The sequence below is a fragment of the Rattus norvegicus genome, chromosome 14 (genome assembly GCF_021556685.1).
Source record: "Rattus norvegicus strain SHRSP/BbbUtx chromosome 14, alternate assembly SHRSP_T2T, whole genome shotgun sequence".
NCBI lineage: Eukaryota > Metazoa > Chordata > Mammalia > Rodentia > Muridae > Rattus > Rattus norvegicus.
In genome coordinates this window covers 66,974,374-66,999,954 of record NC_141547.1, presented here as the reverse complement: position 1 = coordinate 66,999,954, position 25,581 = coordinate 66,974,374, and the positions used below count along the sequence as shown (strand labels likewise).

Genomic DNA, 25,581 nt, shown 5'->3' with positions numbered 1-25,581 from the left:
CAAGTAGGTCAGATTTCCATAGTACTTATACTCTTTTTTAAAATATTTGGAAGATGAAATTTCAGGAAGAAATTGACATTACATTTTGTGGAACCAAAGATAGCACTATGTATGCAATTATCTGCTTTTCTATCTATCTATGTACAGATATGTATATATGTTTCACAAGACTTTATCCTATTGAAGAGATAGCTTACTTATTTTGACCAAAACAGTAATATCTTTTAAAATAACTTAGAGTCTTGAGAAGTGATTGAGACTACACTAAACTAAATTAGAATTTCTTTGATTTAATCTCATTGGTGACCTTTAAGCATTTGATAAATGTTAAGCAATATTCATAAATTTGTGTAATACAATTATAAATCTGATACATAATTTTACAAAACTGTTCAAATTGTACTGGAAAATACTGTGAGCACACATAAGTCTAATACCTACTAGTATTAAATACTTCCATTCTCTCTATTCTAACATGTGTATGAACACATATTTATAATAAAAAACATACATATGATCTTAAATACATTATAGATATTGTATATATTTTATAGCATGTGCATGTGTTAAATACTTACGTATCTTTAAAATGATGAAGAATATCATTGTTTTCATTTATATTAGCATTTTAATTTTTTTTTTATTAACTTGAGTATTTCTTATATACATTTCGAGTGTTATTCCCTTTCCCGGTTTCCGGGCAAACATCCCCCTCCCCCCACCCCTTCCTTATGGGTGTTCCCTTCCCAACCCTCCCCCCATTGCCGCCCTCCCCCCATAGACTAGTTCACTGGGGGTTCAGTCTTAGCAGGACCCAGGGCTTCCCCTTCCACTGGTGCTCTTACTAGGATATTCATTGCTACCTATGGGGTCAGAGTCCAGGGTCAGTCCATGTATAGTCTTTAGGTAGTGGCTTAGTCCCTGGAAGCTCTGGTTGCTTGGCATTGTTGTACTTTTGGGGTCTCGAGCCCCTTCAAGCTCTTCCAGTTCTTTCTCTGATTCCTTCAATAGGGGACCTATTCTCAGTTCAGTGGTTTGCTGCTGGCATTCGCCTCTATATTTGCTGTATTCTGGCTGTGTCTCTCAGGAGCGATCTACATCCGGCTCCTGTCGGTCTGCACTTCTTTGCTTCATCCATCTTGTCTAATTGGGTGGCTGTATATGTATGGGCCACATGTGGGGCAGGCTCTGAATGGGTGTTCCTTCAGTCTCTGTTTTAATCTTTGCCTCTCCCTTCCCTGCCAAGGGTATTCTTTTTCCTCATTTAAAGAAGGAGTGAAGCATTCACATTTTGATCATCCGTCTTGAGTTTCATTTGTTCTAGGGATCTAGGGTAATTCAAGCATTTGGGCTAATAGCCACTTATCAATGAGTGCATACCATGTATGTCTTTCTGTGATTGGGTTAGCTCACTCAGGATGATATTTTCCAGTTCCAACCATTTGCCTACGAATTTCATAAACTCGTTGTTTTTGATAGCTGAGTAATATTCCATTGTGTAGATGTACCACATTTTCTGTATCCATTCCTCTGTTGAAGGGCATCTGGGTTCTTTCCAGTTTCTGGCTATTATAAATAAGGCTGCGATGAACATGGTGGAGCACGTGTCTCTTTTATATGTTGAGGCATCTTTTGGGTATATGCCCAAGAGAGGTATAGCTGGATCCTCAGGCAGTTCAATGTCCAATTTTCTGAGGAACCTCCAGACTGATTTCCAGAATGGTTTTACCAGTCTGCAATCCCACCAACAATGGAGGAGTGTTCCTCTTTCTCCACATCCTCGCCAGCATCTGCTGTCACCTGAGTTTTTGATCTTAGCCAATCGCACTGGTGTGAGGTGAAATCTCAGGGTTGTTTTGATTTGCATTTCCCTTATGACTAAAGATGTTGAACATTTCTTTAGGTGTTTCTCAGCCATTCGGCATTCCTCAGCTGTGAATTCTTTGTTTAGCCCTGAACCCCATTTTTTAATAGGGTTATTTGTTTCCCTGCGGTCTAACTTCTTGAGTTCTTTGTATATTTTGGATATAAGGCCTCTATCTGTTGTAGGATTGGTAAAGATCTTTTCCCAATCTGTTGGTTGCCGTTTTGTCCTAACCACAGTGTCCTTTGCCTTACAGAAGCTTTGAAGTTTTATGAGATCCCATTTGTCAATTCTTGATCTTAGAGCATAAGCCATTGGTGTTTTGTTCAGGAAATTTTTTCCAGTGCCCATGTGTTCCAGATGCTTCCCTAGTTTTTCTTCTATTAGTTTGAGTGTGTCTGGTTTGATGTGGAGGTCCTTGATCCACTTGGACTTAAGCTTTGTACAGGGTGATAAGCATGGATCGATCTGCATTCTTCTACATGTTGCCCTCCAGTTGAACCAGCACCATTTGCTGAAAATGCTATCTTTTTTCCATTGGATGGTTTTGGCTCCTTTGTCAAAAATCAAGTGACCATAGGTGTGTGGGTTCATTTCTGGGTCTTCAATTCTATTCCATTGGTCTATCTGTCTGTCTCTGTACCAATACCATGCAGTTTTTATCACTATTGCTCTGTAATACTGCTTGAGTTCAGGGATAGTGATTCCCCCTGAAGTCCTTTTATTGTTGAGGATAGCTTTAGCTATCCTGGGTTTTTTGTTATTCCAGATGAATTTGCAAATTGTTCTGTCTAACTCTTTGAAGAATTGGATTGGTATTTTGATGGGGATTGCATTGAATCTGTAGATTGCTTTTGGTAAAATGGCCATTTTTACTATATTAATCCTGCCAATCCATGAGCATGGGAGATCTTTCCATCTTCTGAGGTCTTCTTCAATTTCTTTCCTCAGTGTCTTGAAGTTCTTATTGTACAGATCTTTTACTTGCTTGGTTAAAGTCACACCGAGGTACTTTATATTATTTGGGTCTATTATGAAGGGTGTCGTTTCCCTAATTTCTTTCTCGGCTTGTTTCTCTTTTGTATAGAGGAAGGCAACTGATTTATTTGAGTTAATTTTATACCCAGCCACTTTGCTGAAGTTGTTTATCAGCTTTAGTAGTTCTCTGGTGGAACTTTTGGGATCACTTAAATATACTATCATGTCATCTGCAAATAGTGATATTTTGACCTCTTCTTTTCCAATCTGTATCCCTTTGATCTCCTTTTGTTGTCTGATTGCTCTGGCTAGAACTTCAAGAACTATATTGAATAAGTAGGGAGAGAGTGGGCAGCCTTGTCTAGTCCCTGATTTTAGTGGGATTGCTTCAAGTTTCTCTCCATTTAGTTTAATGTTAGCAACTGGTTTGCTGTATATGGCTTTTACTATGTTTAGGTATGGGCCTTGAATTCCTATTCTTTCCAGGACTTTTATCATGAAGGGGTGTTGAATTTTGTCAAATGCTTTCTCAGCATCTAATGAAATGATCATGTGGTTCTGTTCTTTCAGTTTGTTTACATAATGGATCACGTTGATGGTTTTCCGTATATTAAACCATCCCTGCATGCCTGGGATGAAGCCTACTTGATCATGGTGGATGATTGTTTTGATGTGCTCTTGAATTCGGTTTGCCAGAATTTTATTGAGTATTTTTGCGTCGATATTCATAAGGGAAATTGGTCTGAAGTTCTCTTTCTTTGTTGTGTCTTTGTGTGGTTTAGGTATAAGAGTAATTGTGGCTTCGTAGAAGGAATTCGGTAGTGCTCCATCTGTTTCAATTTTGTGGAATAGTTTGGATAATATTGGTATGAGGTCTTCTATGAAGGTTTGATAGAATTCTGCACTAAACCCGTCTGGACCTGGGCTCTTTTTGGTTGGGAGACATTTAATGACTGCTTCTATTTCCTTAGGAGTTATGGGGTTGTTTAACTGGTTTATCTGTTCCTGATTTAACTTTGATACCTGGTATCTGTCTAGGAAATTGTCCATTTCCTGAAGATTTTCAAATTTTGTTGAATATAGGTTTTTATAGTAAGATCTGATGATTTTTTGAATTTCCTCCGAATCTGTAGTTATGTCTCCCTTTTCATTTCTGATTTTGTTAATTTGGACACACTCTCTGTGTCCTCTCGTTAGTCTGGCTAAGGGTTTATCTATCTTGTTGATTTTCTCAAAGAACCAACTTTTGGTTCTGTTGATTCTTTCTATGGCCCTTTTTGTTTCTACTTGGTTGATTTCAGCTCTGAGTTTGATTATTTCCTGCCTTCTACTCCTCCTGGGTGTATTTGCTTCTTTTTGTTCTAGAGCTTTTAGGTGTGCTGTCAAGCTGCTGACATATGCTCTTTCCTGTTTCTTTCTGCAGGCACTCAGCGCTATGAGTTTTCCTCTTAGCACAGCTTTCATTGTGTCCCATAAGTTTGAGTATGTTGTATCTTCATTTTCATTAAATTCTAAAAAGTTTTTAATTTCTTTCTTTATTTCTTCCTTGACCAGGTTATCATTGAGTAGAGCATTGTTCAATTTCCACGTATATGTGGGCATTCTTCCCTTATTGTTATTGAAGACCAGTTTTAGGCCGTGGTGGTCCGATAGCACGCATGGGATTATTTCTATCTTTCTGTACCTGTTGAGGCCCGTTTTTTGACCAATTATATGGTCAATTTTGGAGAAAGTACCATGAGGAGCTGAGAAGAAGGTATATCCTTTTGCTTTAGGATAGAATGTTCTATAAATATCCGTTAAGTCCATTTGGCTCATGACTTCTCTTAGTCTGTCTACATCACTGTTTAATTTCTGTTTCCATGATCTGTCCATTGATGAGAATGGGGTGTTGAAATCTCCCACTATTATTGTGTGAGGTGCAATGTGTGTTTTGAGCTTTAGTAAGGTTTCTTTTACGTATGTAGGTGCCCTTGTATTTGGGGCATAGATATTTAGGATTGAGAGTTCATCTTGGTTGATTTTTCCTTTGATGAATATGAAGTGTCCTTCCTTATCTTTTTTGATGACTTTTAGTTGGAAATTGATTTTATTTGATATTAGAATGGCTACTCCAGCTTCCTTCTTCTGACCATTTGCTTGGAAAGTTGTTTTCCAGCCTTTCACTCTGAGGTAGTGTCTGTCTTTGTCTCTGAGGTGTGTTTCCTGTAGGCAGCAGAAAGCAGGGTCCTCGTTGCGTATCCAGTTTGTTAATCTATGTCTTTTTATTGGGGAGTTGAGGCCATTGATATTGAGAGATATTAAGGAATAGTGATTATTGCTTCCCGTTATATTCATATTTGGATGTGAGGTTATGTTTGTGTGCTTTCATTCTCTTTGTTTTGTTGCCAAGACGATTAGTTTCTTGCTTCTTCTAGGGTATAGCTTGCCTCCTTATGTTGGGCTTTACCATTTATTATCCTTTGTAGTGCTGGATTTGTAGAAAGATATTGTGTAAATTTGGTTTTGTCATGGAATATCTTGGTTTCTCCATCAATGTTAATTGAGAGTTTTGCAGGATACAGTAACCTGGACTGGCATTTGTGTTCTCTTAGGGTCTGTATAACATCAGTCCAGGATCTTCTGGCCTTCATAGTTTCTGGCGAGAAGTCTGGTGTGATTCTGATAGGTCTCCCTTTATATGTTACTTGACCTTTTTCCCTTACTGCTTTTAATATTCTTTCTTTATTTTGTGCGTTTGGTGTTTTGACGATTATATGACGGGAGGTGTTTCTTTTCTGGTCCAATCTATTTGGAGTTCTATAGGCTTCTTGTATGTCTATGGGTATCTCTTTTTTTAGGTTAGGGAAGTTTTCTTCTATGATTTTGTTGAAGATATTTACTGGTCCTTTGAGCTGGGAGTCTTCACTCTCTTCTATACCTATTATCCTTAGGTTTGATCTTCTCATTGAATCCTGGATTTCCTGTATGTTTTGGACCAGTAGCTTTTTCTGCTTTACATTATCTTTGACAGTTGAGTCAATGATTTCTATGGAATCTTCTGCTCCTGAGATTCTCTCTTCCATCTCTTGTATTCTGTTGGTGAAGCTTGTATCTACAGCTCCTTGTCTCTTCTTTTGGTTTTCTATATCCAGGGTTGTTTCCATGTGTTCTTTCTTGATTGCTTCTATTTCCATTTTTAATTCCTTCAACTGTTTGATTGTGTTTTCCTGGAATTCTTTCAGTGATTTTTGCGATTCCTCTCTGTAGGCTTTTACTTGTTTATTAATGTTTTCCTGTGCTTCCCTAAGTGTGTTCATGTCTTTCTTGAAGTCCTCCAGCATCATGATCAAATATGATTTTGAAACTAGATCTTGCTTTTCTGGTGTGTTTGGATATTCCATGTTTGTTTTGGTGGGAGAATTGGGCTCCGATGATGGCATGTAGTCTTGGTTTCTGTTGCTTGGGTTCCTGCGCTTGCCTCTCGCCATCAGATTATCTCTAGTGTTACTTTGTTCTGCTATTTCTGACAGTGGCTAGACTGTCCTATAAGCCTGTGTGTCAGGAGTGCTGTAGACCTGTTTTCCTCTCTTTCAGTCAGTTATGGGGACAGAGTGTTCTGCTTTCGGGCGTGTAGTTTTTCCTCTCTACAGGTTTTCAGCTGTTCCTGTGGGCCTGTGTCTTGAGTTCACCAGGCAGCTTTCTTGCAGCAGAAAATTTGGTCTTACCTGTGGTCCCGAGGCTCAGGTTTGCTCGTGGGGTGCTGCCCAGGGGCTCTCTGCAGCGGCAGCAACCAGGAAGACCTGTGCCGCCCCTTCCGGGAGCTTCAGTGCACCAGGGTTCCAGATGGTCTTTGGCTTTTTCCTCTGGCGTCCGAGATGTGTGTGCAGGGAGCAGTCTCTTCTGGTTTCCCAGGCTTGTCTGCCTCTCTGAAGGTTTAGCTCTCCCTCCCACGGGATTTGGGTGCAGAGAACTGTTTATCCGGTCTGTTTCTTTCAGGTTCCGGCGGTATCTCTGGCAGGGGTCCTGCCGCTCCTGGGCCCTCCCCCACGGGAGCCCAGAGGCCTTATACAGTTTCCTCTTGGGCCAGGGATGTGGGCATTGGTGAGCAGTGTTGGTGGTCTCTTCTGCTCTGCAGCCTCAGGAGTGCCCACCTGACCAGGTGGTTGGGTCTCTCTCTCACCGGGTCTGGGAGCAGAGAGCTGCTGCGGGCCGGGATCCGCGGGTGTGGGACTTCTGGTAAACACAGAACGTGCCTGGTCCTAGAGAAATTCTGCTTCCGTGTGTCCCAAGCTCACCAGGCAGCTTTCTTGCAGCAGAAAATTTGGTCTTACCTGTGGTCCCGAGGCTCAGGTTTGCTCGTGGGGTGCTGCCCAGGGGCTCTCTAGCATTTTAATATTTATTAATCATATCATATATTATTTGCTATGTTTAATTTAATATTCCAGGTATTTTTGCTACACTTTTGAAAATCCTTCCTGACATCGTAGAAGTAACTGGATAATTGAGTCATAAAAATATATCATATTTACCAAAAGGAGTAGCTTTATATTTTGATATAATGTAGCCATATGGCTTCTGAACATTTTGAACCACAACAAGAATCACATTTTCAACATTTTTTCAAAATGATTTCTGTTTTCATCTATGTATGTTTTGCCAGCATGTATGTCTGGGTGACACTTGTATGCACTGCCCTTGGAGACCAGCAGAGGGGATTGGGTCCCCTAGATTTGGAGTTACAGATAGTTGAGAACCCCAGATTAGATGTTGGAAACTGAACCCCTGGACCCCTGGAAGATCAAGCAGTGCTCTTCCGAATCGTCTCTGCAGTCCCAAGAATCATGTTTTAAATGACAATCCACCACACACAGAGATACAAACACACATGAATGGAAATGTGATTTTATGCAACCATGGGCCAGAACTTGAAGTTATCATAATAATGCACATTTTTCTCTCACTATTTTTCTACAATGTTATGGGCAGTGAACTCTATTTTCAGTACCGGCATGATTTCAAAGTCTGCGGCATTGTGCAGTGATGGATATAGAGCACTTCATTATTTCCTATTGTTGGATATGTAAATTAATTAAACGGTTTCCTTGTTAGAAACGATCCTGCAGCAAACGTTTCTCTGTGATTCTCACAATTCTTCTTTTCAGGGGGAAGCAGCACCAGTGGGTAAGTGGTCCTGAGACACAGAATTTCCATGTTATAATGACTAGAGAGTATGCATTTGAGGGGACATCTGGCTCAGCAGGTCTCTGTTGGATGATGCCAGTCGCCTCATGTAGCCTAAGGAATGAATACTATTGTCTTTCCTTTACAGATGGGTGCTCAGGGATGTGACAGCACAGAGCTCGGAGCAGCAGTGCTGGAAACTGAACCAGACATCGGATTCAAATTCCAGGCTTCCTTTCTAGCTTGGAGTGGAGCCAAGGCCTGTGAATTCATGGATATTCATGGAGGCTATCAAGGTAGGAACATGTGCCTCACATCAATTACTGACTGTAGGGAAAGTTGTGAGGGAATGTGAAGGAGAGGCTCCACTCCACTTCGGTTTCTTACTGCCACTGTAGAACGTTTGAAAGTGTGAGCAAATCATAATTCCTTACATGAATGGATAAACAAACAAATAAGAAAATGGTCTAAAAAGTCAGAGAAATGAGGTTCTATATACTTGTGGATATAAATGCTATTAGAAGACAGGAGTGGGTAAAAAGGGCTTTCTGGCAGTTCTTTTTTTTTAACTATAATTTTTTTTATTAACTTGAGTATTTCTTATTTACATTTCGAGTGTTATTCCCTTTCCCAGTTTCCAGGCAAACATCCCCCACCCTCCTCCCCTTCCTTATGGGTGTTCCCCTCCCCATCCTCCCCCCCATTGCCGCCCTCCTCCCAACAATCACGTTCACTGGGGGTTCAGTCTTAGCAGGACCCAGGGCTTCCCCTTCCACTGGTGCTCTTACTAGGATATTCATTGCTACCTATGAGGTCAGAGTCCAAGGTCAGTCCATGTATAGTCTTTAGGTAGTGGCTTAGTCCCTGGAAGCTCTGGTTGCTTGGCATTGTTGTACATATGGGGTCTCGAGCCCCTTCAAGCTCTTCCAGTTCTTTCTCTGATTCCTTCAACGGGGGTCCTATTCTCAGTTCAGTGGTTTGCTGCTCTATGTCTCATGTTATGACCTCAGACTGAAAGCCACAGATACTGGTTTCAAATCTTGGCCACTGAACAGGTTCTAAGGTGGGACCCCTGACCTTACTAACACAGAAAATCGTGTGACAGGTAATTTTCAATGCATTTAAGTCTCATTAATTGACTTAATGGAGGAAGGTGAAAGGGAAGTAAATTTTCATATTGACCACAACAGAATTGTGTGAGCAACAGTGTAAGTAGGGTCACATTTGCTTTTAATGCAAGATATAATGTAAATACCCATGTGCCCATGTGCTATAAACATGTGTTGTATTCCTTTATTGATGTCTGGAGAAGGAAGGACAGATTCTCCGTGTGGAATTCCAAATGAAATAAGTTACATCCTTTGGTGCCTTTACATTTCATTAATATGCAATGACTTCTTTCTAAAGAGCATCATTTTGCAAATGGGTAGACACTGCATTATGAACTTTGACAAATGCCATTTTAGGCAGGCAGACAAGGTCAGTATCAACAAACATAAATCATTTTGACAGTGTACTCATTCTGTGTGATGAAATACCCTCTCCCCCTGCACTCTCATTTCCCAAGCCCATAACCCCAATTTAATCATGAGAGACCCATCATACAAATCTGAACTGAAGGGCATTTTACCAAATACCTGAACAATGCTTCCTCAAACTTGTCAAGATAGTTACAAGTAAAAGAAGCCTAAGAAACTGTCAGTGCTAACAAGGTCTAAGGGGACATTGTGTCTAAATGAACTGTGGACAGAGCTAAATGAAGTTCTATCCTAAATGGGGCACTGGGTCAGAGAAAGGACATCCAGTAAACCCCAAAGAAATCTGAGTGTAGCATGAAATAATAAGGTATCTGTGTTAGCTCGTTAACTGGAGCACGCATGCCCTATTAACCTCTGGTGTGAGTCACAGAGGAAACTGCATCCCACATGAGATCTCTCTGCTCTCTGCATTTGTATGTTAGTGTGAGACATGGCTAATCCTAAACAATTATTATAAATAAAGAGGAGATTGGTGTTCAGAACATGGGAACAATTACAGATATTTGTTGTCTGCATATTTCTCTTGTCCTGCAGTGCTCTTTTGTTTCTGAGTTGTCTGCATATGAAGGTCTTTACCACAAGGAAGTCACAGGACATGCATTTGGAGATTACAGGAAGTGGAAGAGGAGCACATCTGAACCAGTGGGTGCTGGACCCTTGATCAGAAAGGTGCAGTTTCTAGTGATGAGGTGACAGGAATAGCTAGACAGCATGATGCAGGAGCCCAGTCCTTACAAATCCAAATCCAAATCCAAAGAATTGCCTTATGGCCCAGATGAGGAACCTTCACTATGAGAACGGACGGGGTCTACAGAAATTAGTCATGAACTTGGGGGATGCAACTTACCAGGAAAAGCATTTTTTCCTATTTTTTTCCTTCTGCCTCTGGTGTGCTGACAGGTATTTGGCACATAATAGGCTTGGTGAATATTTTTTAAATGAATAAATTAATGAATGAAATTGAATACTATCTAGGAATGCCTTCAATGAGAGCAGATGCCCCTACGTTGATCAGAAAACAACAATAAAGGGATTCTGTACAAAAAAGTCTCTCTCTGTGCGTGTGTAACCCAAAGAGGAACAAATCTGATAAAAAAGGAATTCTATAGCAATTAGAAACATTGCTTAAAATAATTCCTCCTGACATTTCAAAGGAAATAGCTATGCCATTTAACAAAGTGACAAATAACAATGTTTTTCCATAGACTTAACTGATATTTGAATAAAAATGTTTTTGTCAGCACTGTGAGTAACAGAGCTGTTAGTGTGGGGTAATGTCTGCACTGCAGATCACCAGGGGGGTGCAGCTTATTTCACTGTCCACGTGAATTGAGTGAATTGAGTTGTCTGCAAATAGCATTTCATTTCCGTTCTAACTCATCAATTACCTGTAGTAGCAATTTTACCTATTTCAGAATTATTCTGACAGAAAGAACATTGTAACTCAGCCTCAATACCATGAGCAATCTGGGAAATCCTTAGCCACTTGAATACCTGAAGGTGGTAATGTCTGGAAAAATGGACGGCAGTGGGCTGTCTGACTTGCAAAATCAAAATGTTTGGTTCTTTCTGCGAAAGGGTCCTGGCTCCTGACTGCGACTATGGATTTTTAGAGATGCTGCTAGAAGTGAGTAGGATTCACTCCCATTTACCACACAGTTTTCCAAATGACTTTAAACAAGTCAGTCTTCTAGAGTGCAGGTCCTTGTGTTTGTACAAACCTTTCACTTTCTATTTGATTCATTTCAAAATGATGAACTTAAAAACACATATTGGGAAGAGGGAGAGATGTTGAATGTTAGTACTAAATTTTATTATGGTGAATCCTGTTGTCAAAGCCTGAGTTAAACTAATATGAATATCTATCTTTGTCTGTCTGTCTATCTAAACTCTGTCCTTTTATCTATTTATAACCTATAGTCATCATTATCTATTTATTATCTATTATCTATTTATCTATCAGTCATTAGTTACCAATTTATCCATATCTAGCTATCTCATCTATCCTATCATTATTTATCAGTTTATCTCTTATATGTTATCTGTCAATCATTCATCAATTTATTTATATCATCTATCTAACTTATCTACCATTATTTATCAATTTATTATCTATCTATCTATCTATCTATCTATCTATCTATCTATCTATCTATCATCTAGCTCTATGCATCCTCTGTCCTCTACCATCTATCTACCTATCTACATATTATCATGCTCTATTACAATAATCAAGGGATCCTAAAAGCATCACCAGTGACTGCATGATAAAAGCTAATTTATCATTTATACACAGTGAAATAAAGTGAAGGGGATTCTGGTTCATCAAAAATCCAGGTTCCATCCAGTGTGGTGGTTCCTGAGGAAGTCTAGTCAGCAACTGACCAATGCAGTTATGGATGTTTGGAACCAACCATCAGACTAAGCTCAGGGACCCTGTTGTGGGGAGCTGTCTGGCAGAAGGACTGGAGGAGTGGAGTGGGGTTTGTAACTCCATTGGAGGAACAACATAGGCTGGCCTGATCACCCAGTTCTCCCAGAGTCTAGACCACCAACCAAGGAGTGTACCCAGAGGGATCCATGACTCCACATCCTTGTGTAGCAGAGGATGGCCTTGTCTGACAACAACGGGAAGGGAGGTCTTTGGTTCCAGAGAGGATTGATGCCCCAGTGTAGGGGGATGCTGGAGCGATGGGGCAGGAGAGTGTGGGTGGGTAGGGGAGCACTCTCATACAGGTAAAGGGGAGGTGGGAGGGCAGATGTGGGATGGGCCATTGGTGGAGAGTATAACCGGGAAGTGGGATATCATTTGAGATGTAAACAAATGGAATGATTAATAAAAAAGAAAAAGAAAAAAAGAAAAAAATCCAAGTTGCTTCTACTGTGCTTCAAGGGCATAGTATTGTGCAATTTCCACAGATGAGCATGGCTGAAATATTATTTCCACCACTTTCTGCCCACAAAACCTCAGTTAGCCTCAGTGCAGGGGATGCTGGGAAAAGCTTAAGCATGAATACATGGACACCAACAGTCAAGAGTTGGTATGGCCTCCTTTATTTTGTTTTGTTGAGCAGATATAATACATTGGATTGTAGTTTCCCATGGACTTTGTTGAAGACATTAATACTGTGCATGTGCTCTGTCTGTACCTATCAACTGTCCATCCGTTTATGTTGTTCTTAAGTATGACGTCTCTTAAGGACAAAATTCAGCTGTGGGGATTTCAGGTGGGAAATATATATGAGACAGGAGAATTAAATGTATGCTGACCACTGTTTGAGGCCAGACAGCCAGAATTTGAATCTTAACTGTTTTATATTCCAACCATGTAGCTATGGCAGGATATTTAACTTTGTGACTCCCTTTTCTCCTTTGTTAAATAACCTAGAAGGGTTACAGAAATTAATACTATGTAATTAACTCAGCATAATGCTAAAATAATGAAAGCTAAATAAATATGGGTTTGTATGATCACTGAGTAGCTATTGTTGCTAATATATTGAGCATTTAATTCAGTAAATGCCTACGATAATGAGATAATAATCTGTCATAACATCACAGAGTAGTCATCTGAGCCTTTGCCTGGGTATGTTTAAGGAGTCTAGATTTCTGTGTAATCTAGTGTAATGTGATGCCAAATGCCAGAATTAACTACCTTTATCAGAGAATTCCTGAAGTAATAAATGCTACCGCTAAATTCTAATAAATATTGAACATTTATTTGGTGCTAGGTTCAGAGCCAAACCCGTGCTTCCATTATTACTTTTACACTTGTGTGTTGGCCTGTGAATTTTTCTCACTGCTGGTGTTTTTGCGATATGACTATTATGACCTAGAGGGTTTAAATACTAAATTCTGGGCCCCACAGCCACTTGGTATCAAGGAGATTAGATCATAATCAAACCCAGATCCCCTCAGACTTTTTTATTCTGTTCTTCACATTTAAGCAAATACTGGAAATCTTTCATTTTTTATAATCTTGAAATCAGGGTGATGCTATTAAAAGTATGTTTCCTCCCAAGGCATATCTGTCACCTAGATATCTTCCAGGTGGCAACTTAGTTAAGAAATATAACTGCAGTGGCCTACCTTAAAATTTTATTTTGATTTGCTATTTATCAGCAGTTATGAACTTAGTAGTTCATATTAAAAGTAAAAACATTATACCAACATGCATATCACATGTAACTGTCACAAGTAACCTCCCAAATTAAAATCAACCTTAACCATAACTACCAGTGTTTTGCATAGAAATCATAGAAGCATTGTTAAACATCATCCCACATTATTGACAATAGCATAAATGTACATGCACAATTAAAGGTCTATGAAATATGAATAGCAGGATAGCAAGTTTCTGATACACTTTTTTTTTGTTTTTGTTTTTTGGTTTTTTTTGTTTGTTTGTTTTTTTTATAGATTCTTTTTTTTTTATTTTATTTTATTTTTTTTTTTTTATTATCTTGAGTATTTCTTATATACATTTCAAGTGTTATTCCCTTTCCCGGTTTCCGGACAGACATCACCCTCCCCCCTCCCCTTCCTTGTGGGTGTTCCCCTCCCAAACCTCCCCCCATTGCCACCCTCCCCGCATAGTCTAGTTCACTGGGGGTTCAGTCTTAGCAGGACCCAGGGCTTCCCCTTCCACTGGTGCTCTTACTAGGATATTCATTGCTACCTATGGGGACAGAGTCCAGGGTCAGTCCATGTATAGTCTTTAGGTAGTGGCTTAGTCCCTGGAAGCTCTGGTTGCTTGACATTGTTGTACTTTTGGGGTCTCGAGCACCTTCAAGCTCTTCCAGTTCTTTCTCTGATTCCTTCAACGGGGGACCTATTCTCAGTTCAGTGGTTTGCTGCTGGCATTCGCCTCTGTATTTGCTGTATTCTGGCTGTGTCTCTCAGGAGCGATCTACATCCGGCTCCTGTCGGTCTGCACTTCTTTGCTTCATCCATCTTGTCTAATTGGGTGGCTGTATATGTATGGGCCACCTGTGGGGCAGGCTCTGAATGGGTGTTCCTTCAGTCTCTGTTTTAATCTTTGCCTCTCCCTTCCCTGCCAAGGGTATTCTTTTTCCTCATTTAAAGAAGGAGTGAAGCATTCACATTTTGATCATCCGTCTTGAGTTTCCTTTGTTCTAGGGATCTAGGGTAATTCAAGCATTTGGGCTAATAGCCACTTATCAATGAGTGCATACCATGTATGTCTTTCTGTGATTGGGTTAGCTCACTCAGGATGATATTTTCCAGTTCCAACCATTTGCCTACGAATTTCATAAACTCGTTGTTTTTGATAGCTGAGTAATATTCCATTGTGTAGATGTACCACATTTTCTGTATCCATTCCTCTGTTGAAGGGCATCTGGGTTCTTTCCATTTTCTGGCTATTATAAATAAGGCTGCGATGAACATAGTGGAGCACGTGTCTCTTTTATATGTTGAGGCATCTTTTGGGTATATGCCCAAGAGAGGTATGGCTGGATCCTCAGGCAGTTCAATGTCCAATTTTCTGAGGAACCTCCAGACTGATTTCCAGAATGGTTTTACCAGTCTGCAATCCCACCAACAATGGAGGAGTGTTCCTCTTTCTCCACATCCTCGCCAGCATCTGCTGTCACCTGAGTTTTTGATCTTAGCCATTCTCACTGGTGTGAGGTGAAATCTCAGGGTTGTTTTGATTTGCATTTCCCTTATGACTAAAGATGTTGAACATTTCTTTAGGTGTTTCTCAGCCATTCGGCATTCCTCAGCTGTGAATTCTTTGTTCAGCTCTGAACCCCATTTTTTAATAGGGTTATTTGTTTCCCTGCGGTCTAACTTCTTGAGTTCTTTGTATATTTTGGATATAAGGCCTCTATCTGTTATAGGATTGGTAAAGATCTTTTCCCAATCTGTTGGTTGTCGTTTTGTCCTAACCACAGTGTCCTTTGCCTTACAGAAGCTTTGCAGTTTTATGAGATCCCATTTGTCGATTCTTGATCTTAGAGCATAAGCCATTGGTGTTTTGTTCAGGAAATTTTTTCCAGTGCCCATGTGTTCCAGATGCTTCCCTAGTTTTTCTTCTATTAGTTTGAGTGTGTCTGGTTTGATGTGGAGGTCCTTGATCCACTTGGACTTAAGCTTTGTACAGGGTGATAAGCATGGATCGATCTGCATTCTTCTACATGTTGCCCTCCAGTTGAACCAGCACCATTTGCTGAAAATGCTATCTTTTTTCCATTGGATGGTTTTGGCTCCTTTGTCAAAAATCAAGTGACCATAGGTGTGTGGGTTCATTTCTGGGTCTTCAATTCTATTCCATTGGTCTATCTGTCTGTCTCTGTACCAATACCATGCAGTTTTTATCACTATTGCTCTGTAATACTGCTTGAGTTCAGGGATAGTGATTCCCCCTGAAGTCCTCTTATTGTTGAGGATAGCTTTAGCTATCCTGGGTTTTTTGTTATTCCAGATGAATTTGCAAATTGTTCTGTCTAACTCTTTGAAGAATTGGATTGGTATTTTGATGGGGATTGCATTGAATCTGTAGATTGCTTTTGGTAAAATGGCCATTTTTACTATATTAATCCTGCCAATCCATGAGCATGGGAGATCTTTCCATCTTCTGAGGTCTTCTTCAATTTCTTTCCTCAGTGTCTTGAAGTTCTTATTGTACAGATCTTTTACTTGCTTGGTTAAAGTCACACCGAGGTACTTTATATTATTTGGGTCTATTATGAAGGGTGTCGTTTCCCTAATTTCTTTCTCGGCTTGTTTCTCTTTTGTATAGAGGAAGGTAACTGATTTATTTGAGTTAATTTTATACCCAGCCACTTTGCTGAAGTTGTTTATCAGCTTTAGTAGTTCTCTGGTGGAACTTTTGGGATCACTTAAATATACTATCATGTCGTCTGCAAATAGTGATATTTTGACCTCTTCTTTTCCGATCTGTATCCCCTTGATCTCCTTTTGTTGTCTGATTGCTCTGGCTAGAACTTCAAGAACTATATTGAATAAGTAGGGAGAGAGTGGGCAGCCTTGTCTAGTCCCTGATTTTAGTGGGATTGCTTCAAGTTTCTCTCCATTTAGTTTAATGTTAGCAACTGGTTTGCTGTATATGGCTTTTACTATGTTTAGGTATGGGCCTTGAATACCTATTCTTTCCAGGACTTTTATCATGAAGGGGTGTTGAATTTTGTCAAATGCTTTCTCAGCATCTAATGAAATGATCATGTGGTTCTGTTCTTTCAGTTTGTTTATATGATGGATCACGTTGATGGTTTTCCTTATATTAAACCATCCCTGCATGCCTGGGATGAAGCCTACTTGATCATGGTGGATGATTGTTTTGATGTGCTCTTGAATTCGGTTTGCCAGAATTTTATTGCGTATTTTTGCGTCAATATTCATAAGGGAAATTGGTCTGAAGTTCTCTTTCTTTGTTGGGTCTTTGTGTGGTTTAGGTATAAGAGTAATTGTGGCTTCATAGAAGGAATTCGGTAGGGCTCCATCTGTTTCAATTTTGTGGAATAGTTTGGATAATATTGGTATGAGGTCTTCTATGAAGGTTTGATAGAATTCTGCACTAAACCCGTCTGGACCTGGGCTCTTTTTGGTTGGGAGACCTTTAATGACTGCTTCTATTTCCTTAGGAGTTATGGGGTTGTTTAACTGGTTTATCTGTTCCCGATTTAACTTCGATACCTGGTATCTGTCTAGGAAATTGTCCATTTCCTGAAGATTTTCAAGTTTTGTTGAATATAGGTTTTTATAGTAAGATCTGATAATTTTTTGAATTTCCTCTGAATCTGTAGTTATGTCTCCCTTTTCATTTCTGATTTTGTTAATTTGGACGCACTCTCTGTGTCCTCTTGTTAGTCTGGCTAAGGGTTTATCTATCTTGTTGATTTTCTCAAAGAACCAACTTTTGGTTCTGTTGATTCTTTCTATGATCCTTTTTGTTTCTACTTGGTTGATTTCAGCTCTGAGTTTGATTATTTCCTGCCTTCTACTCCTCCTGGGTGTATTTGCTTCTTTTTGTTCTAGAGCTTTTAGGTGTGCTGTCAAGCTGCTGACATATGCTCTTTCCTGTTTCTTTCTGCAGGCACTCAGCGCTATGAGTTTTCCTCTTAGCACAGCTTTCATTGTGTCCCATAAGTTTGGGTATGTTGTACCTTCATTTTCATTAAATTCTAAAAAGTTTTTAATTTCTTTCTTTATTTCTTCCTTGACCAGGTTATCATTGAGTAGAGCATTGTTCAATTTCCACGTATATGTGGGCATTCTTCCCTTATTGTTATTGAAGACCAGTTTTAGGCCGTGGTGGTCCGATAGCACGCATGGGATTATTTCTATCTTTCTGTACCTGTTGAGGCCCGTTTTTTGACCAATTATATGGTCAATTTTGGAGAAAGTACCATGAGGAGCTGAGAAGAAGGTATATCCTTTTGCTTTAGGATAGAATGTTCTATAAATATCCGTTAGGTCCATTTGGCTCATGACTTCTCTTAGTCTGTCTACATCTCTGTTTAATTTCTGTTTCCATGATCTGTCCATTGATGAGAGTGGGGTGTTGAAATCTCCCACTATTATTGTGTGAGGTGCAATGTGTGTTTTGAGCTTTAGTAAGGTTTCTTTTACATGATACACTTTTTTTTTTCAAGTTGTGAAATCTCTAGTAGTTTTTGCCTCTGCCATTCTCTATAAAGATAATATTTTTATTAGTTGAACTAGTCTCTCACAGCATGGGTATATGGAGGTTAGGTTAGGTATGTTAGCATTATAGATGAAGTACTGAGGAGATAGTTTCCTAGGAAGTCTAAGCTGCCACTAGAAGTGATATTTGGGGAAATCTGGGACAGCCTTGCACTTCCTTATTGGCCTAGTAACCTCTGCTTCTGCATCCAGGATGCTCACCCTGTCCTGACTTCTTGGTTCACATCTCAATCACTAACATCTTCTACCTTTTCTTTCTTAGGATATTTCTTCATTAAGTTTTGTGAGATGATGTTTGAAATTCCTGGTCCAGATTCTTCAAACCGACAGCCTGAGTTCTTCATGAGGACAGAGTACACACGACAAGGTATTTAGTTGATTCTAGAAATTCTGCCCTAGGACCATTGATTGATACTTTATGAAGATTCACTCTTCTTCCTTCACATAGCACATGTGTTCAGAGTACTGTCTGTGCCAAAATTGTTTTTCCTCATAAACATATCAGATGGTTTACAGTTCTGTCAAGTTCAAGTTTAATAATTTGTATTCATCTCAAAGCTTTTACTGCAGTTCGCTTTGTCATCAGCTCCTGTCTGGACTCTCAGAATGAATAGCTTCTCACTCGCTCCCCGTTTCAGGAGCGTAGCTCACACACAGGAGCAGTCCTGTTGAAATGTCCTCAGGGGTCCTTATCTCTTACAGCACAGTCTTCAACCTCCTTAGTTGGCAGCCTGCCTGAGATGTGGCCCCTGTTTCCTTTCCCAGCTCTCTCTCCTGGCCCATATTCTTACATTCTGTCTTCCAGAAGATCTACAGATGTTTTCTCTTTATTCCCAGGGTGATCGTCTCTACTCAGACTCTGCCTCATGTTTCCCATCTCAACCTGTATTCACTTTATTAGCTTCTGCTAGTTTCTCAAGACAAAATGCATGAAAACCACCGAACAGGCTTTGCTGTTCCAGCCCCTTCTGCCTCTGCTTCATTTTCCCGGCGAGTCCCATTGCAAGCCTCACTCTATTCTCTCACTCGGTTTGATCCTTATTAGAATTTCTGTTCATGTGTGTCGGCTGCACCTTCCTGCACACCCTCAATATAGAAAATATGTATCCTAAATGTTATCATGCACACTCTTTAGTATCTCTCTGCCTGGCCATCTATCTAACTATCGTATACCTGAGACTGAAATTACAAAATAAGTTAACAAATGATTTATTTGCCTAAAGACTAAATACACTCACTCAGAATGTAAGCAAATCTGTGAACAAAAATTCTCACAATTTTCTTAACAAGAATAGAAGTCACCAACAGCTATTACAAATTCAGATTCCACTTATTCTTTTAGCATCTACAGTTGCTACCTGTGACCTGCTTAGCGCCAGATGAATCCTACAAAGACAACACTCTCTCTACCCATAGTAAACGTCTGTCTTTTTCTCTGTCTACTGTCTGTCTGTCTATCATCTCCCACTGTAAGTGTATGTGTATGAGAGAGAAACACATTTTATTCTGATTCCTTCTCATATTACAGATTTCACAAATGTCCCTGCATGCTTTTACTGTATAGGTCAGTTGAAAGTTTTAATTTCATTGCAGACTTCTGGGGCTGATGGAGGCAGCATTGTTTTTCTTTATTAGACATCCTGTCTTCTCTACATTTACTAGCTCCCCCAACTGAGCTCCCATATATTACATCTGTACTTCCCAGGCCTGCCAGAGGAACTAGCCCATGGTAAGTGCCAGTAAATGTCAGATGAATCATTTACCTTCTTGGATCGTCCCCATGCTGTTGAGGACTGCTGTGTGTGAGAAGCTAGCAAATATTTGAAAGTGCACTAAATATGGCTTGTGATTTGTCCAATTTTGCAAAGATAAGAACAGCTACATGCCAATGTAATATGGGGAAGGAGATGTTCTTGGAATTTTGTAAAATGAGCAAATACTAAACCCTTAACTTTCTGGCTAAAAAGATTTAAATTTCTTTCAGCGTGCCATAAGTCAAATGGTAGTTCAAGGCTTACCTCAAAGCTCACAGCTCCATTGTGGTCCGTGTCGAATGCATTGAAGAGAAAATGTGCATATGTGGTGGAGTCTGAAACATTGAAAAAGGGATATCATTTAGTTGGAGTTTTTAAAGCCTACCCCTTTCTCTTTAATGTGCGCTTTAGTCTCTGCTGCCTACCCTTTTTATGTGGTGAACTGAAACGTAAAATTCATAGAAATGAGCTACATTCTGAGGCCATTGATGACAGGCATTTTCTGTGAGCCTCTGGCTAGGATTAATCTCATCACATGAGATTATAGGTGTTGATCTCAGTCTTGGAATAAGTGCTGGTCCCATGGTGCATATCAGGATTATTAGAGACATGTCTCAACATCGTTTGATGCTTGGCAAAATTTTATCTCCATAAGTAAAGTAGTAAAAACCCAAATAATGCAACAGATGAGTTGGTATCATTAATATTCCTGTCATTATTCGTGCTGTCATTTATTTTACAGCTCAGAGAAGTAGTTTTGCATGTAAAGAGGTTGCCCAAAGTCACATAGTCACGATCTGAGACATGCAAATAGTGAGGCAGGCCCATTGCCTGTTAATTTGGATGGGAACTTAGCAGGCTTCTAGTGGTTAACATGTAGAGCAATGCGTAGACCTGGAGATTCCTGCTTACATTCTACTGCATGCAGTAGGGTGCCGCTACCCAGCTTGTGTCCTTGGTGGGATCCAGAGCTCCGAGTAATAAAGACAGAGATGAATGACTTGGTCTGCCCACTTCCGCTGGCTGTAGTCTGAGGTTGCTGACGTCTCTGAAATCTAACCATTCCTCTCCATTTCTTTCCCATGTCTACTCCATTCCTCCCTCTTGCTTTTCCTTTGTCTGTCTAACCTCTGAGCTTTCTTCAGTTCTCATTTTAAAAGTATTTCTCTTTGTTTTCTTTTCTTAATGCCTGGCTTTACTGTCTAAGTGCTTTTGTGCTCAATTCTTGATCAAATTTACATGCTTATGTTAAATACTCCCTCTCCTGGGTTTTAGCCTTTAGTCTTCACCCTACAAAAATGTAACCTTTCAGCTTTTTGCTTCTAGCCCTTTATCTGCTGCCTTAAAGGCTTATTAATTTCTGTTTTGTGACTTTTGATTTTTATTTTTACTCGGATTTCTTATAACTGCTATTCCTTTTTGACATTATGAGTTGGTTTTAAAAGGCTGCCAAGGAACTGAATCTGAATAGCAGGGATGGGTAATTACTTTTCCCAGTGAAAACAAGTACTGTTGCTCCTCTTCTTTCAAAGTTTCTTCAGTCTGTCAGAGGAAATCTAAACTTCTCTCTGCCTGCCCTGTTGGGATTCTGAGCTATTTAGGCATGGTTTCCCTCCATGTTTCATCCAAGTTATTGCTTGTTACCTTGAAAGTCATGCATCTCAAAGCTGACTGCACATACTGCTTCTCAGAATTGATGGCAGCCAATCCCCTCATCCCTCATTGCTGAGTACAGTATACCACAGTGCTGACTTTAATCCTGTGAATTGTGATCTCTCTCTCTCTCTCTGTGTCTCTCTGTCTCTGTGTCTCTCTGTCTCTCTGTCTCTCTGTCTCTCTGTCTCTCTCTCTGTGCATGTATGTGTGTTGGAGTATTTTCATGCCTCTGTGTGTAGGTTATTTGCACATTTGTGCACAAGGTTTCAACTTTGGGTATCTTCATCTATTACTCTCTGCTTTAGTTTTAAGACAAGGTTTCTCACTGAGCATGGAGCAAACGGTTTCAGATAGGCTAGCTAGCCATAAGCCTCTGGGAAACATCTGTGTAGCATCCCCCCATCCCCTGCACTGAGGTAGCAGATGCACTACACCACACCTGGCATTTATGTGAGTGCTGGGAATCTGAGCTCAGTTCTTCGTACTTGGGCAATTGACTAAACCATCTTCTCAGCCCTATTAAGTTTATTTTCAATCAGTTAACCAGGCACCCAAATTGGGAATTGGGTCCATACAATATGTGAAACTGGCAGTATCTAGAGTGATGCCTGTGTGGTATTGATATGATCTAGGAGGAAGTTATTTTAGATATGGGACCAGGGATTTAGTTGCAAGCGACTTAGTGCAATTGTTGGGGAATTTTATTATAGAGTATTGAAGAATTGCCAAACTATTCAAAACATTTTGCACTCAATAATAACTTTGCATGTACTTCTTAAACTCCAAGGAGGTATGAGTTTATGGGTGCCATATTATTGCCAGGGGACAAAAAATAAGTTTTGCATAGTTTATAATGAGCTTAATTAAGTGAATCTCTTGTCATAGTGTTTAGACAAGCAAGGTAAGCATTGCTGTAGCTAAGCAAAATTCATCATGAATAATGGCTCATAACAGACAATGCTTGGGGGTTTTAATTTAAAAAGAAGATGATAGAGGCGAGCGATAATTATTCTTCTCAAATGTGGTCTCATTAATTTCAGTGCTTGATGTGTGGCAATGACAGTCTCAAAGTTTACACTAATGTCTGGTTCAGGGGGCTTCTTGTTTCTCAGTGCACCCTGGCAGGTCTCTTGCAAGTTTAACCAACTTTCCAGTCTACATTTATCATGTAGAGATTTAGCTAATAGAACAGTAAAACTAGAGTGCTTCAATTTGAATGTCAGCTTTTCAAAGACTAATAGTGTGGCCTTGTGCCAGTTAATATTTCTGTGACTCAGTTTTCCCATCCATAAGTAATAGTGATATTAGCATGTGCTACTTAGAACCAGCATGAAGTTTAAATGAGACATTTCCTGTGTTTATAATAGTCTCACGAACCTATTCAATGTTCTGTAAATATTAGCTGTCATTGTCCTAACACTTGGATTCCTACTAGTAGTTTGGTCAAATTTCTTAATTCATAATATCCCAGATTTGAAGAATAAAATGAGTTTCATGGAGTTCTTCCTTCCTACCAAAATTATATTGTATCTGAGTTCAAGCACAAGGTTTAGAAGTAGTCTATTGTATTAGAATATGCAATTCATGGCATTGAACTTCTGCAGACCTGTATGAATAGCACTCTCTGTCAGTAAGTCCTCTAAGACTAGAACTAGAACTTAGTGGTAGAGAACATATTTGCCCCATGAAAAGCTGTGGGTTCAAACACTCCATCCCCTCAAAAATAACAGCAACAATAGTAGGCCAGTTCTAAATTCTCTCTAACTTCACTGAAAATTGGTATCTAGTGGTCTGGAATGAGAAATACATGCATTATATAGTGATTTGTATATTATTTATTATTTAATTTAATCTTTATATCTAGAGCAGTCTTGTGTGTACCTCAATTGCTTTGAGTGTGATGGTTGCCAAATGGATATTTATGGGCATGTTTTCCTGAGTTGAGCTTACTGTGCAGAGATGGTCTAGAAACCTTCATTTTCCCCCAAATGACGTAATGGTTAATGTGCTAAGAGTTACATACTTAATGCTTCTACTGCATACAGATAAACACTAGAATGCGCCAGCAGCATCACTCTCAAGCTTTCCCCCATCTCACTGCTTTCTGCTAGGCATGCTTTAGCTGCCCGCAAAATGCTCTCTTCAATATGACTGTGTTGACATCCATTGAGAACACCAGACAAGCTGTGTTTGGTAAATTATCTCACTGGGCCTTAGCAAGAGCCCGGAAGCTGACACAATGCACATTGTGCAGGTGCTTCTGTTATACAAGACAAAATATTTGTGCAGCACATGGTGAGATGTGGGGATTTATAGGTACTTTATCGTGACTGTTCACACTGCCAGAAACCTGTTGCTCTCAGACTATCAACCTGAATAAATGATGACTCCATGAAAAAAGAAGACAGCTACAATATGAAGCTGCCTGCCATCGGAGATTGCCTTTTTCCTGGGACCATTTTTCCTTTGCAGGCATCACTGTAGGATGTAATTTGCATGCATAATATTAATTTTTAAACGGCAAGTCATCATTCTTAGCACTATCGCATTCTCTTCAACAATGTACCTTTAGATTTATGCATTCAATTAACATGAATAATCAAAGAAATTTTAAGAGCCAGAAAGTGATTCTTTCTGCCTCAGATCCCTTCAGATTTGTGAGAAGAGTGCTTTGCAATGTAGATTTCTCTGTTTAAGTAGATATTCTCTAATGAAAAAAGATTCTTTTTTAATTCTTTATTGCATTTTAATGTGGAGTGGAGTGTAAACTAGCATGTAGTCTGCAATAACTTTGATTAAAAAATAAATAATAACAAAGATTTCAGTCTGTTTTTGTTCTCTGATATTTGTACCTTATTATATGTTGGCAGACACAGTACACATGGTCTTTCTATAAAATTGTTGAAATAATTTAGATTTATATTGCATAAACATGGTCAGGTGGTACCAAATATTCTTTTTATTTCTTTCCCTTTCTCTTTCGTTTTAGTCTTGAGAATCAAATTCAGGGCCTTACAAATGTTAGATTGGCTCGCTTTCTTTGATGTACACCCCAAGCTCCCAATTTAATCTTTCAGTAAAGCGTTGACTACAGTGTTACAACTGAGGCATGTGGCGTATTATAGTCAGCTTCAGCTATCAACCTGACACCACCCACGGTCACCTGGGAAGAGAGAACACATGACAGATTGTTCAGGTATTTTCTTAGTTGTTATTTGATACAGGACAAGCTTGTCTACTGTGACTAGTGAGAATCCTGGGAAGATGGGCTGGACTATCGTATATAGGCTAGCCAGTGAACAGTGGAGCAGTGTTCCTTTCTGGTTTTTGCTATAAACTTCTGCCATGTGTTCCTGTCCTGACTTTTCTCAGTGATGAAATATGACCTGGAAATAAGAGAATGAAGTAAACTCTTTTCTCCTAGAGTGTTTTATCATTGTAAGAGAAGGCAAATTAGAATAGGAGGTTATAGCAAACAGCTCCCTGGGCCCTATAGAGTATGTTTCTTCTCTGTACTGAAGTCCTGAAGGGCAGAGTAGTAATTGCAGCATATCTACATACACTGAAAGTCTTCCTTTGTTTTATTGGAATTATAATTATTTAGAGAAAAACACCTTTTCTTAAACTTTCTGTTTTGGTAATAAGTTCACTGAGTTGTCTTAAAATCTGAAGTACTCCAAACTAAATAGATTACAAACCAAACCAAAGAAAATCTAATTTTATATTAAACAACTAATATTTAAGAGTTGGATAGACTTCAGACTGTGTTTTATAATTGTTAGTCAAGATATTGGGAATCATGTGAGATGATATCTTCAGCCTTTAATTTCCTCAGTCCTTCATTTGTTTGTACATTGCCTGTATGCAACACATATGTGTCACTGTGCAATGTGACATTGTTCATAGTGTTATTGTTATTGTAAGTTGTTCATTGTTC

General features: G+C 39.5%; 1 protein-coding gene across 6 annotated transcripts in view; it reads right to left on the bottom strand.

The window, feature by feature from the left end:
- Kcnip4 (potassium voltage-gated channel interacting protein 4) overlaps nucleotides 1–25,581 on the bottom strand; it is a 1,160,852-nt gene that overhangs the window by 9,039 nt on the left and 1,126,232 nt on the right. For all 6 annotated transcript variants that reach the window (NM_181365.3, NM_001433864.1, XM_087582369.1 and 3 more), the window contains 1 exon segment: nucleotides 20,253–20,323. In NM_181365.3, coding sequence (NP_852030.1) covers nucleotides 20,253–20,323 — 71 coding nt within the window.